This window comes from Oncorhynchus mykiss, chromosome 24, assembly GCF_013265735.2.
Source record: "Oncorhynchus mykiss isolate Arlee chromosome 24, USDA_OmykA_1.1, whole genome shotgun sequence".
Classification (NCBI taxonomy): domain Eukaryota; kingdom Metazoa; phylum Chordata; class Actinopteri; order Salmoniformes; family Salmonidae; genus Oncorhynchus; species Oncorhynchus mykiss.
Genome location: NC_048588.1, coordinates 36897876 through 36913762, shown reverse-complemented (window position 1 = coordinate 36913762; position 15887 = coordinate 36897876). Strand labels below are relative to the sequence as shown.

At 45.6% G+C, this 15887-nt stretch overlaps 1 protein-coding gene across 1 annotated transcript in view; it reads left to right on the top strand.

The window, feature by feature from the left end:
* The first annotated feature begins 6610 nt into the window (after positions 1-6610).
* Positions 6611-15887, top strand: part of LOC110513669 (small G protein signaling modulator 2-like) — a 141548-nt gene continuing 132271 nt past the window's right edge. Inside the window, exon 1 of the mRNA XM_036961562.1 lies at positions 6611-6943. Coding sequence (XP_036817457.1) covers positions 6884-6943 — 60 coding nt within the window. The 5' untranslated portion in view covers positions 6611-6883. The remainder of the gene's footprint in view (positions 6944-15887) is intronic.

Below are 15887 nucleotides of genomic sequence, written 5' to 3'. Positions count from 1 at the left end.
GTTAAAATTGATGGGAAGATGGATGGAGCCAAATACAGGACCATTCTGGAAGAACACCTGATGGAGTCTGCAAAAGACCTGAGACTGGGACGGAGATTTGTCTTCCAACAAGACAATGATCCAAAACATAAAGCAAAATCTACAATGGAATGGTTCAAAAAGAAACATATCCAGGTGTTAGAATGGCCAAGTCAAAGTCCAGACCTGAATCCAATCGAGAATCTGTGGAAAGAACTGAAAACTGCTGTTCACAAATGCTCTCCATCCAACCTCACTGAGCTCGAGCTGTTTTGCAAGGAGGAATGGGAAAAAATGTCAGTCTCTCGATGTGCAAAACTGATAGAGACATACCCCAAGCGACTTACAGCTGTAATCGCAGCAAAAGGTGGTGCTACAAAGTATTAACTTAAGGGGGCTGAATAATTTTGCACGCCCAATTTTTCAGTTTTTGATTTGTTAAAAAAGTTAGAAATATCCAATAAATGTCGTTCCACTTCATGATTGTGTCCCACTTGTTGTTGATTCTTCACAAAAAAATACAGTTTTATATCTTTATGTTTGAAGCCTGAAATGTGGCAAAAGGACGCAAAGTTCAAGGGGGCCGAATACTTTCGCAAGGCACTGTATATATATATATATATACTGCTGAAAAAAATAAAGGGAACACTTAAACAACACAATGTAACTCCAAGTCAATCACACTTCTGTGAAATCAAACTGTCCTCTTAGGAAGCAACACTGATTGACAATAAATTTCACATGCTGTTGTGCAAATGGAATAGACAACAGGTGGAAATTATAGGCAATTAGCAAGAGACCCCCAATAAAGGAGTGGTTCTGCAGGTGGTGACCACAGACCACTTCTCAGTTCCTATACTTCCTGGCTGATGTTTTGGTCACTTTTGAATGCTGGCGGTGCTTTCACTCTAGTGGTAGCATGAGACGGAGTCTACAACCCACACAAGTGGCTCAGGTAGTGCAGCTCATCCAGGATGGCACATCAATGCGAGCTGTGGCAAGAAGGTTTGCTGTGTCTGTCAGCGTAGTGTCCAGAGCATGGAGGCGCTACCAGGAGACAGGACAGTACATCAGGAGACGTGGAGGAGGCCAACAACCCAGCAGCAGGACCGCTACCTCCGCCTTTGTGCAAGGAGGAGCAGGAGGAGCACTGCCAGAGCCCTGCAAAATGACCTCCAGCAGGCCACAAATGTGCATGTGTCTGCTCAAACGGTCAGAAACAGACTCCATGAGGGTGGTATGAGGGCCCGACGTCCACAGGTGGGGGTTGTGCTTACAGCCCAACACCGTGCAGGACGTTTGGCATTTGCCAGAGAACACCAAGATTGGCAAATTCGCCACTGGCGCCCTGTGCTCTTCACAGATGAAAGCAGGTTCACACTGAGCACATGTGACAGAGTCTGGAGACGCCGTGGAGAACGTTCTGCGGCCTGCAACATCCTCCAGCATGACCGGTGGGTCAGTCATGGTGTGGGGTGGCATTTCTCCATGTGCTCGCCAGAGGTAGCCTGACTGCCATTAGGTACCGAGATGAGATCCTCAGTCCCCTTGTGAGACCATATGCTGGTGCGGTTGGCCCTGGGTTCCTCCTAATGCAAGACAATGCTAGACCTCATGTGGCTGGAGTGTGTCAGCAGTTCCGGCAAGAGGAAGGCATTGATGCTATGGACTGGCCTGCCCGTTCCCCAGTCCTGAATCCAATTGAGCACATCTGGGACATCATGTCTCGCTCCATCCACCAACGCCACGTGGCGTTGCACCACAGACTGTCCAGGAGTTGGCGGATGCTTTAGTTTTTGAGTGTGACTCCAAATCCAGACCTCCATGGGTTGATCAATTTGATTTCCATTGATCATTTTTGTGTGATTTTGTTGTCAGCACAATTCAACTATGTAAAGAAAAAAGTATTTAATAAGAATATTTCATTCATTCAGATCTAGGATGTGTTATTTTAGTGTTCCCTTTATTTTTTTTAAGCAGTGTATAATATGTGTGTGTGCAATATGTATATGTGTGTGTTATATGTATGTATGCGTGTGTGTATGTATGTATATATATATATATATATATATATATTTATATATATATATATATATTTATTTATACTCCAATTTAGATGCACTCCTCCTCTCCAACCCTTACATATTTTATGACAGGAAGAGGAAGTGATGGGGTAATAACTGTTCCTTTTCCCTTAAGGTGACCTGACCTCAACCCCGTAAAATGCCTAATCCAAAAATCTCCAACCGTATCCCCTATAGCAATCCCGTGACTTCCTCCCATCTACCCCTGCACATTCCACAGCCATCTGGCTCCTATAGATAACCATTAACTTGTGATTTAAAAAAACAGTCGCTATCATTCCTCATATTATAGTATTACTGATGTAAAAACCAGTCTCTATCACTCCGCGTATACTCTAGTGTTATTCATGATGTATCATGTTTCTAGGTTAACAAGTTTCCAAGTTTAATCCAGAGTCTAACGACAGGCTTCACTGTGCTGCATAGCAGAATTGCTTCCTCGCTCTCATTGCTTTCTCACTCAGGCACGACTACGTGGCCTCTCTCACAGTTTCAACTCCATCATCAAGTTCGCTGACGACACAACAGCAGTAGGCCTGATCACCAACAAAGACCAGACAGCCTACAGGGAGGAGGGAGGCACTCTGACGGTGTGGTGCCAGGTAAACAACCTCTCCCTCAACGTTAGCAAAACAAAGGAGCTCGTTGTGGACTTCAGGAGGAACCAGGCTGGACACGCCCCCCATCCTCATCAACGGGGCCGCCGTGTAGACGGTCAATAACTTCAAATTCCTCGGCGTACACGTCTCCGAGAAGCTGGAATGGTCTAACCACATGGACACCGCGGTGAAGAAGGCACCACAGCGACTCTTCAACGTCAGGATGCTGAAGAAATTCGGCCTGTCCCAGAGGGACAGAGCATACTGTCAGGCTTGCATCGCAGTCTGGTATGGCAACTCCACCGTGGACCACAAGGCTCTTCAGAGGGTGATACGTGCAGCCGAACGCACCATTGGGTGCACACTGCCTGCCCTACAGGACACCTACAACACCAGGTGTCTCAGGAAGGCCAAGAAGATCATCAGGGACCCAAGCAATCTCTGTTCTCCCCGCTTAAATCACTCCGACAAGGGCAGTGTGGTTGCATCATGGCAAAAACTGAGAGACTAGCCAATAGTTTCTACCCTCAGACCATCAGCCTGCTGAATAGCCACCACAAGTCAGCTAGGAGTTCTCTCCTCCCTCTGCTACTCATCCTATGGACAGTTTCATCAGCTGTCCGGGTGGCTGGTTTCAGACGATCCTGCTGCTGAAGAACCCGGATATGGAGTTCCTGGGCTGTTACACAATGTGTTTTAGTCCGGTTGGACGTACTGCCAAATTCTCTGAAAGGATTTTGGATGCGGCTTATGGTAGAGAATTGAACATTCAATTCTTTGGCAACAGTTCTGGTGGCCATTTCTGCAGCTCACTTTCTGGGATCTTTTTATTTCAGCTCATGAAACATCTCCATATTGCACTTGGACAGTGGAGGGAAGCAGAAATGGTTCTGGAATGGACGGGCATGGTTCTGGAACCAGTGGAGTGAAGCAACGGGCATGGTTTTGGAATGGACGGGCATGGTTCTGGAATGGACGGGCATGGTTCTGGAATGGACGGGCATGGTTCTGGAACCAGTGGAGTGAAGCGACGGGCATGGTTCTGGAATGGAACGGGCATGGTTCTGGAATGGAACGGGCATGGTTCTGGAACCAGTGGAGTGAAGCAACGGGCATGGTTCTGGAATGGACGGGCATGGTTCTGGAACCAGTGGAGTGAAGCGACGGGCATGGTTCTGGAATGGACGGGCATGGTTCTGGAACCAGTGGAGTGAAGCAACGGGCATGGTTCTGGAATGGACGGGCATGGTTCTGGAACCAGTGGAGTGAAGCGACGGGCATGGTTCTGGAATGGACGGGCATGGTTCTGGAATGGAACGGGCATGGTTCTGGAATGGGACGGGCATGGTTCTGGAACCAGTGGAGTGAAGCGACGGGCATGGTTCTGGAATGGGACGGGCATGGTTCTGGAATGGACGGGCATGGTTCTGGAATGGGACGGGCATGGTTCTGGAATGGACGGGCATGGTTCTGGAACCAGTGGAGTGAAGCGACGGGCATGGTTCTGGAATGGAACGGGCATGGTTCTGGAACCAGTGGAGTGAAGCAACGGGCATGGTTCTGGAATGGACGGGCATGGTTCTGGAACCAGTGGAGTGAAGCGACGGGCATGGTTCTGGAATGGACGGGCATGGTTCTGGAATGGGACGGGCATGGTTCTGGAATGGGACGGGCATGGTTCTGGAATGGGCGGGCATGGTTCTGGAACCAGTGGAGTGAAGCGACGGGCATGGTTTTGGAATGGACGGGCATGGTTCTGGAATGGGACGGGCATGGTTCTGGAATGGACGGGCATGGTTCTGGAACCAGTGGAGTGAAGCGACGGGCATGGTTTTGGAATGGACGGGCATGGTTCTGGAACCAGTGGAGTGAAGCGACGGGCATGGTTTTGGAATGGGACGGGCATGGTTCTGGAATGGGACGGGCATGGTTCTGGAATGGACGGGCATGGTTCTGGAACCAGTGGAGTGAAGCGACGGGCATGGTTTTGGAATGGACGGGCATGGTTCTGGAATGGGACGGGCATGGTTCTGGAATGGGACGGGCATGGTTCTGGAATGGGACGGGCATGGTTCTGGAATGGACGGGCATGGTTCTGGAACCAGTGGAGTGAAGCGACGGGCATGGTTTTGGAATGGACGGGCATGGTTCTGGAATGGGACGGGCATGGTTCTGGAATGGGACGGGCATGGTTCTGGAATGGACGGGCATGGTTCTGGAACCAGTGGAGTGAAGCGACGGGCATGATTCTGGAATGGACGGGCATGGTTCTGGAATGGGACGGGCATGGTTCTGGAATGGACGGGTATGGTTCTGGAACCAGTGGAGTGAAGCGACGGGCATGGTTCTGGAATGGGACGGGCATGGTTCTGGAATGGGACGGGCATGGTTCTGGAATGGGACGGGCATGGTTCTGGAACCAGTGGAGTGAAGCGACGGGCATGGTTCTGGAATGGACGGGCATGGTTCTGGAACCAGTGGAGTGAAGCAACGGGCATGGTTCTGGAATGGAACGGGCATGGTTCTGGAATGGAACGGGCATGGTTCTGGAATGGGACGGGCATGGTTCTGGAATGGGACGGGCATGGTTCTGGAACCAGTGGAGTGAAGCAACGGGCATGGTTCTGGAATGGACGGGCATGGTTCTGGAATGGACGGGCATGGTTCTGGAATGGGACGGGCATGGTTCTGGAACCAGTGGAGTGAAGCAACGGGCATGGTTCTGGAATGGACGGGCATGGTTCTGGAACCAGTGGAGTGAAGCGACGGGCATGGTTCTGGAATGGGACGGGCATGGTTCTGGAATGGGACGGGCATGGTTCTGGAACCAGTGGAGTGAAGCGACGGGCATGGTTCTGGAATGGACGGGCATGGTTCTGGAACCAGTGGAGTGAAGCAACGGGCATGGTTCTGGAATGGACGGGCATGGTTCTGGAACCAGTGGAGTGAAGCGACGGGCATGGTTCTGGAATGGAACGGGCATGGTTCTGGAATGGGACGGGCATGGTTCTGGAATGGGACGGGCATGGTTCTGGAATGGACGGGCATGGTTCTGGAACCAGTGGAGTGAAGCGACGGGCATGGTTTTGGAATGGACGGGCATGGTTCTGGAATGGGACGGGCATGGTTCTGGAATGGGACGGGCATGGTTCTGGAATGGACGGGCATGGTTCTGGAACCAGTGGAGTGAAGCGATGGGTATGGCTCTGGGCAGACATCTGTAGTCCATGAACGGCCACAGGGGGCGCTAGTTAGAGATAGAATGACAAAAAAAACAGTCCCAGTGAAAACGCTTTTTCTGTATGTCATGATGGTAATGACTACATTGATTAATTTCTATTGCAGCCAAAACATGCGATGACACAATTTCTAAAACGGGGAGCTGCTGGCCTCAATCATCTTCATTCAAGATATCCCTAGCCTCAAAATAGGCTCAGACAAACCCATGCCCTAGATCAGAATAATGCCCATGTGTTTCTTAATTGAGTGAAGCACTAGTGCAAGTAGGGCTATTTGCTTTGGCATATGTTACATGACAATATCATTAATCAATTTAATGATGGTCACACACATGACTGCAAATTAATGAGATATTGTGTTGTCAGTTGTTGTATTTTGTGTGTCCTGTGTTTTTGTTATGGTATTGTGTGTTTGTTTGCTCTATCATTGTTGTTGTTCTGTGAGTCAGTCTGTCTTTGAAACCCCCATGGCTCTTTCATATTACATACAAAAAGACAACAGATAAAATGCTCCTGAGCATCACACCTCAATATCCCCCAATCGTCCTGTACACACACACACACGCACACACACAGAGGAGAGCTATAAATAACTGTCTGTCATAGTGCTGGAAATGTGTATGGAGCGTGAGATACGTGAAGTGATTGACTCCATTGATAAACCGTGTTAAAGGGGTTGGGTCGAGCACCGCTGGCGTCATTCTGAGTGGATGTGAAGATGGCTCCTCAATGCGCCGCGGCAGGACCGCCACACAGATGCGTCAACCGCCTGCTATCTGGAGGCCCGAGCACTTTGCTGTGAGAGGGAAGGAGGGGGGAGAAGTAAATACAAGCTTTAAGAAAGGGTGGAGAGCACCAGACATCCGAGATTGTGGACAATCACGTTGACACTGTTTGCAGTCGTAACTTTGTCACAGAGACCGACACAAGACCACCGAGAGCCATGGGTTCGTGCACAGATGAAGAATTCAAAGATAAATTACTATGGAATGTGAAAAGAGAGGTAAGTGCATTTTGTTTCACGCCTCTTTTGAGCTCTTGGTCTATAATGAGTGAGGGTTGTATGGGGAAATTTCAGCAGATCCGGTTCATGTATTTCTCGGTAAATGTCCGTGATATATGATGATGATGAAGAATGATAATGTTGTGGATACGTCGCGAGAGAGGAATTGATACACCATTTCTGTTATTACTGTGTAGCCTACTCTAGCCACCGGCTGGAATAATGCAACGCGTGTTAGAAGTACATCTACATTACGTTTTTCAGGTTTTTTTGTCGTCGCTCACTTCGGTTTCCCTTAAATGTCGACGCGTCAGTAGTTTTAGTTTCCCAAGGGAGTATGATGTGGAAGAGCCATTGGAATGAAAAGCTTCCTATGGACGCCTTTTGTAGAAAAAACCGATTGCTACAGGTGGAGCACACCGCCTAGGCTGTGGCAGTGCCATATAGGCAATAGCTCTGTGATCTATCTACTGGCGTGGCAAATTGTGCAGTGAAGACTCATTTCAATGTCGATATTATTAAGTCATATTGGAGATCCTCCGGCACTACATGTTGTGCAGTTTACATTAATTAGCGTATTAATAGCCATATGTTTCTCAAATGTAAATTAATAGGAGGGAGCCCGTTGTTGTTACAATCTAATCCAGCAGTTTAAAAAGGCTACCCGTTTTTTTCTGATTTGTTCATAACGATAGAGGACAATACTATCAGAAAATTGTAACTCCGCGATCACAGAATGTTAACGCTTCACATTAAGTTTCCTTATAACTGTGTAGCGACACTGTAGTTTCACAATAACAACAGGTGTTATGGGACTTTGCCTGAAGCAATCCCCCCCCACTGTCACTGACCCCCCCCCCCCCAAATAATAGATTGTCCTACATTGCTGACCAGTAGAGCCTATTTTAATATGATTGTAAGAGGGTGTTAGTTGGATGCCTTTAAAATGATTCTTTAAAAAAACTACGTGGAACATAGCTTATTCACTGCTATTAACAGATTTGACATAAAAGGACCTGAAAGCCTATTTTGATTTATTTTGTACGCTAATGATATCTCTTCCTGTTGTACATTAGGGGCAGCAGGTAGCCTAGTGGTTAGCCTCTTTGGGCTAGACGTGCTGCTAGCAACCCACCTTGACAACATCCCGTGAAATTGTAGAGCGCGAAAATCAAATTACAGAAATAATAATATTTAACATTATTAAAAATACAAGTGTCAAACATCAGTTAAAAGCTTAACTTCTTGTTAATCCAGCCGCTGTGTCAGATTTCAAAAAGGCTTTACGGAGAAAGCACACCCATGCAATTATCTGATGACAGAGCCCAGCACACAAAAGCATTAAAAACATTATCCACCCAGGCAGATGCGTCACAAAAGTTAGAAATGGCGCTAAAATAAATGCCTTACCTTTTTGAAGATCTTCTTCTGTTGGCACTCCAAAAGGTCCCAGCTACATCACAAATGGTCCTTTTGTTTGATAAAGTCTTTCTTTATATCCATAAAAACTCTGTTTAGCTGGCGCGCTTCATTCAGTAATCCACCGGTTTCCCTCCTTCAAAATGAATCCCAAACGTTACCAATAAACTTCCCCAAACAAGTCAAAAATGTTTTATAATCAAACCTTAGGTACCCTAATACTTAAATAAACGATACAATTTAAGACGGAGAGTTGTTATTGTCATTACCGGAGATAAACAACAAAGTATGCGTCTTCACCAGAACGCGTAACAAACACTACAGCCAAAATGGGAGCAACTTAGAAAAACTACAAATTCTAGCTCATTTAAAAATAAATAAAGCCTGGAACTCTTTCTAAATACTGTTGACATCTAGTGGAAGCCCTGGGAACTGCAATCTGGGAGGTTTCCCCTTCATATTAAAAATGACAGCCATAGGAATCAATGGTGGGCTGAATTATTTGTTTGTTGTTGGATGGATTCTCCTCGGGTTTTCGCCTGCCATATCAGTTCTGTTATACTCACAGACATGATTTTAACAGTTTTAGAAACTTTTAAGTGTTTTTAAAAAAAAAATCAAAATCTACCAATTATATGCATATCCTAGCTTCTGGGCCTGAGTAACAGCCAGTTTACTTTGGGCACGCTTGTCATCCAGACGTCAAAATACTGCCTCCTAGTCCACATGATTTAAAACCTCTGGGCAAGTGTCCTGCTTCTATTTTGAAGAAAATGGGATTCATGTTAGCAGTAACTGCATAAAGTTACTATGAAATGAAGGTGAATAAAAGCCTTTTTTTTTCTCAGTTCCACATTGTGAGCAGTTTGCTTGGGAAGGGAAGAATTGTCATTTTTATTTCCGAATACATTGTAGTTTTGCATAAAATAAATTCCAGTAAACCATTACTATTTCATTTGATTGAAGTGTAATGAACACATCTGATTATCCAGCTTTCAGGACACTATTTGTCGAACATGACAATTGGTAGGCTGAACTCATCAGTCAAACAGAGTTTTCTACCGTGTTTTGGGTCCCCTGCCATATAAAATGAGACTTGGCATAATGATACGAATAATAGAACTATCATAACATTTGTGATGCTGAGAATAAAATAGGGCCAGAAGACTCTCTGGCTTCCTAACACAGACCAGGCAGTCAGGGAAAGACTAGGTGGTGTACCTGGTGGGGGTACTGACACAGACAGACAGAAGTAGAGACAGCAGCATGGCGCTCTGGGCTCTAGTCTTTGAAAATTGCCTCTGGTTATATTTACCGGTGTTTTTAAAACAGCAAAGATGAATAGTTCATATATATATATATACATAGTTTTCATAAAACCTCAATTTCCTCCTGTGCACCAAAAGACAAAAGCTTGTTTTGAGGAAATGTGTTTCAATGTCTGGTAGTGATGCAGTCCTATGAATGTCCTTAGGGTGGTTTTATTGTAGTATGAAATGCACAGTTGTGGCCAGTTCCCCGGACACTTTCCAAGGAGGTACTCATTGAGCTTTTTTTAGCCTCGGACTAGACTTGATCTGCGTCCAGGAAACCTTCCCTCACGTACAGTTTGTTTCATTTGAGTTCAATTCTTGACACTGATGAAGACCACTTTTTTTTTGTGGATGTCTCTCTTTCTGTGCAGCTTAGGCCTTGTACTTGCCAGACAGACTGGTCGAGATCAGTTTGCCAACTTGGGAGACACTGATTTGTCTCTGGGTAGCCTATTGCTATAGTCTGAGTGCATCCCAAATGGCACCCTATTCCCTATATAGGGCTTTTGGAAGTATTCAGACCCCTTCCCCTTTTTCCACATTGTGTTATGTTACAGCCTTATTCTAAAATTGATTAAAAAAAATAAAAAAAATAAATCCTCATCAATCTACACACAAGACACCATAATGACAAAGCAAAAACAGGTTTTAAGTTGTTTTTTGTGTGTGTGTCATATATATAAAAAGATACTGTATTTACATAAGTATTCAGACCCTTTGCTATGAGACTCAAAATTGATCTCTGGTGCATCCTGTTTCCATTCATCATCCTTGACGTTTCTACAACTTGATTGGAGTCCACCTGTGGTAAATTCAATTGATTGGACATGATTTGAAAAGGCACACACCTGTCTACATAAGGTCCCACAGTTGACAGTACGTGTCAGGGCAAGAACCAAGCCATGAGGTCGATGGAATTGTTGAGGATTGTGTCGAGGCACAGATCTGGGGAAGGGTACCAAAATATTTATGCAGCGTTGAAGGTTTGGAACCACCAAGACTCTTCCTTCGAGCTGGCCGTCCAGCCAAACGGCGCAATCGGGGGAGAAGGGCATTGGTCAGAGAGGTGACGGAAGCCACTCCTCTGTAAAAGGCACATGACAGCCCGCTTGGAGTTTGCCATAAGGCACCCGAAGGACTCTCAGACCATGACAAACAAGATTCTCTGGTCTGATGAAACCAAGATTGAACTCTTTGACCTGAATGCCAAGCTGCACATCTGGAGGAAACCTGACACCATCCCTACGGTGAAGCATGGTGGTGGCAGCAGCAGCATCATGTTTCAGCGGCAGGGACTGGGACACTAGTCAGGATTGAGGGGAAAGATGAATGGAGCAAAGTACAGAGAGATCCTTGAGGAAGGGATTAAGGTGCCATTTGGGACCCAGTGTATGAGGAGAGATAATGCTTTGACCTTTGGGGCGGCAGGTAGCCTAGTGGTTAGAGCGTTGGACTAGTAACCGAAAGATTGATGGATCAAGTCCCCGAGCTGACAAGGTACAAATCTGTCATTCTGCCCCTGAACAGATTTAGCCTAGTTAAATAAAGGTTAAAAAAAAGAAGCTTTTAGTATTGGCAGTTCCCTTGGCTTGTTCAATCCGTCTGAATTGAACGATCGGCAGGCGTAAGGAATGTATATTGATTACCTATCGCTCCCAATAACTCGATCACCATCTGGAAATGGAACTGTTATTACTGACGGCATTTACAGTGGGGCAAAAAAGTATTTAGTAAATACTTATTTTCCACCATAATTTGCAAATAAATAAATTAAAAATCCTACAATGTGATTTTCTGGATTTTTTTTCTCATTTTGTCTGTCATAGTTGAAGTGTACCTATGATGAAAATTACAGGCCTCTCTCATCTTTTTAAGTGGGAGAACTTGCACAATTGGTGGCTGACTAAATACTTTTTTGCCCCACTGTATATATTCTCCTTCTGTTCCCCATTTTTTTTAAATCAATGCAATGATTGTGTACAATACACAGAATGTAATGTAATTGTATGTACTTTGTAAACTGTGTAACCTAAAATGTACTATAGGGTCTCTGTATACAGAAATGTATTAATCATTTTATTGCTGCCTAAATGTTTGGGCGCCCAAAGACCAAATTCACATAGAAATAACCTTATTTTATACATAATGTTTCTGCCACCGTCTCTTTTGACCATTCAAGAGCTTCTGGATATCAGGACAGCGATTACTCACCTCGTACTGGACAAAGATTTTTTTTCTTGAATGAGTGATGCAAAGGATTTACTTCAGACACCCGACAGGCCCAAATCCCCGTCATTCACAAAAAGAAGAGAAGGAGATATCGGGGTCGAAGGTTGGGGTTCCTTGTAAGGATCCGATGGCGAGTGGGTAATCTGCCTCTACCAACAGTCCTATTAGCCAACGTGCAATCATTGGATAACAAAATGAATGAGCTCCGATCAAGACTATCTTACCATCGGGAAATAAAAAATCTGTTATATCTTATCTCACAGAGTCGTGGCTGAACGATGACATGGATAACATACAGCTGGCTGGGTTTTCGGTCCAACAGACAGAACAGCTGCCTCCGGTAAAACGAGGGATGGCGGTCTGTGTCTATTTGTAAATAACAGCGGGTGCCAACATCTAATATTAAGGAAGTCTCAAGGTTTTGCTTGCCCGAGGTAGAGTATCTCATGATAAGCTGTAGACCACACTATTTACCAAGAGCCCTTTTCATCTATATTTTTCGTATCTGTCAATTTACCACCACAAACCGATGCTGGCACTCAACGTGCTGTATAAGGCCATAAGAAAATGCTCATTCAGAGGCGGCGCTCCTAGTGGCCCGGGACTTTAATGCAGGGAAACTGAAATCTCTTTTACCTCATTTCTACCAGCATGTTAAATGTGCAACCAGAGGGGAAATAACTGGACCACATTTACTCCACGCACAGAGATGAGTACATAGCCTTCCATTTTGCCAAATCTGACCATAACGCTATCCTCCTGATTCCTGCTTATGAGCAAAAACTAAAGCAGGAAGTACCAGGGAATCGCTCAATAAGGAAGTGGTCAGATGAAGCATGTGCTAAGCTACAGGTGCTAAGCTACAGGTGCTAAGATACAGGTGCTAAGCTACAGGTGCTAAGCTACAGGCCTGTTTTGCTAACACAGACTGGAAAATGTTCCGGGATTCTTCCGATGGCATTGAGAAGGTCACCACATCTGTCACTGGCTTTATCAATAAGTGCATGAATTACAGGCAACGTCCGCACTGAGCTAAAGGGTAGATCTTCCACCTTTTTCAAGGAGCGGGACTCTAACCCAGACGCTTATAAGAAATCCCGCTATGCCCTTCGACGAACCATCAAACTGGCAAAGTGTCAATACAGGACTAAGATTGAATCGTACTACACCGGCTCCGACGGTCGTCGGATGTGGCAGGGCTTGCAAACTATGCACTACAAAGGGAAGCACAGCCGTGAGCTGCCCAGTGACACGAGCCTACCAGATTAGCTAAATAACTTCTATGCTCGCTTCAAGGCAAGCAACGCTGAAGTATGCATGAGAGCATCAGCTGTTTCAGACGACTGTCTGATCACGCTCTCCATAGCTGATGTGAATAAGACCTTTTTAAACAGGTCAACATTCACAAGGCTGCAGGGCCAGATGGATTACCAGAATGTGTACACCGAGCATGCGCTGATCAACTGGCAAGTGTCTTCACTGACATTTTCAACCTGTCCCTGACAGAGTCTGTAATACCAAGATGTTTCAAGCTGACCACCGAGAACACCAAGGTAACCTGCCTAAATGACTACCGAACCGTAGCACTTAGGTCTGTAGCCATGAGGTGCTTTGATAGACTCGTCATGGCTCACATCAACACCATTATCCCAGAAACACTAGACCCACTCCAATTTGCACACCGCCCAACAGACCCACAGATGATGCAGTTTCTGTTGCACTCCACACTGCCCTTTCCCACCTGGACAAAAGGAACACCTACGTGAGAATGCTGTTCATTGACAACAGCTCAGCGTTCAACACCATAGTGCCCTCAAAGCTCATCACTAAGCTAAGGATCCTGGGACTAAACACCTCCCTCTGCAACTGGATCCTGGACTTCCTGACGGGCCATCCTTAGGTGGTAAGGTTAGGTAACAACCCATCTGCCACGCTGATCCTCAGCACGGGGGCCCCTCAGGGGTACATACTCAGTCCCCTCCTGTACTCCATGTTCACCCATGACTGCATGGCCAAGCACGACTCCCAACACCATTAAGTTTGCCGAAAACACAACAGGCCTGATCACCGACAACGATGAGACCGACTATAGGGAGGAGATCAGAGACCTGACAGTGTGGTGCCAGGATAACAACATCTCCCTCAAAATGATCAAGACAAAGGAGATGATTGTGGACTACAGGAAAAGGAGGACTGAACACTCCCCCATTCTCATTAATGGAGCTGTAGTGGAGCAGGTTGAGAGCTCCTTGATGTCCACATCACCAACAAACTAGAATGTTTCAAACACACCAAGACAGTCGGGAAGAGGGCAGGAAAATGCCTATTCCCCTTCAGGAGACTGAAAATATTTGGCATGGGTCCTCAGATCCTTAAGAAGTTCTACAGCTGCACCATCGAGAGCATCCTGACTGGTTGCGTCACTGGCTGGTATGCAACTGCTCGGCCTCCAACCGCAAGGCACAACAGAGGGTGGTGCGTAACGGCCCAGTTCATCACTGGGGCCACGCTTCCTGCCATCCAGGACCCCTAACACCGCCTGGTATAGAGGAAGGCCCAAAAAATTGTCAAAGACTCCAGCCACCTTAGTCATAGGATGTTCTCTCTGCAAGCCGTACCGGAGCGCCAAGTCTAGGTCCAGAAGACTTCTTAACAGCTTCTACCCCTAAGCCATAAGACTCCTGAACAGCTCATGAAATGGCTACCCAGACTATTTGTATTGTCCCCCCCTTATGCTGCTGCTACTCTCTGTTTATCATCTATGCATAGTCACTTTAACTCTTCCTACGTGTACATATTTCCTCAACTAACCAGTGCCCCCGCACATTGACTCTGTACCGGTACCCCCTCTATATAGTCTCCACATTGACTCTGTACCGGTACCCCCTCTATATAGTCTCACTACTTGTTATTTTACTGCTTCTCTTTAATAATTAGTTTCTTTTATTTAGTATTTTTTAACTTTACACTTATTTTTTTCTAAACTGCATTGTTGTTTAAGGGCTTGTAAGTACGCATTTCACTCTAAGGTCTACTACACCTGTTGTATTCAGCATTTCACTGTGAGGTCTACTACACCTGTTGTATTCAGCATTTCACTGTAAGGTCTACTACACCTGTTGTATTCAGCATTTCACTGTAAGGTCTACTACACCTGTTGTATTCAGCATTTCACTGTAAGGTCTACTACACCTGTTGTATTCAGCATTTCACTGTAAGGTCTACTACACCTGTTGTATTCAGCATTTCACTGTGAGGTCTACTACACCTGTTGTATTCAGCATTTCACTCTAAGGTCTACTACACCTGTTGTATTCAGCATTTCACTGTGAGGTCTACCTACACCTGTTGTATTCAGCATTTCACTGTAAGGTCTACTACACCTGTTGTATTCAGCATTTCACTGTGAGGTCTACTACACCTGTTGTATTCAGCATTTCACTGTGAGGTCTACTACACCTGTTGTATTCAGCATTTCACTGTGAGGTCTACTACACCTGTTGTATTCAGCATTTCACTGTAAGGTCTACTACACCTGTTGTATTCAGCATTTCACTGTAAGGTCTACTACACCTGTTGTATTCAGCATTTCACTGTGAGGTCTACTACACCTGTTGTATTCAGCATTTCACTGTAAGGTCTACTACACCTGTTGTATTCAGCATTTCACTGTAAGGTCTACTACACCTGTTGTATTCAGCATTTCACTGTAAGGTCTACTACACCTGTTGTGTTCAGCATTTCACTGTAAGGTCTACTACACCTGTTGTATTCAGCATTTCACTGTAAGGTCTACTACACCTGTTGTATTCAGCATTTCACTGTAAGGTCTACTACACCTGTTGTATTCAGCATTTCACTGTGAGGTCTACTACACCTGTTGTATTCAGCATTTCACTGTGAGGTCTACTACACCTGTTGTATTCAGCATTTCACTGTAAGGTCTACTACACCTGTTGTATTCGGCATTTCACTGTGAGGTC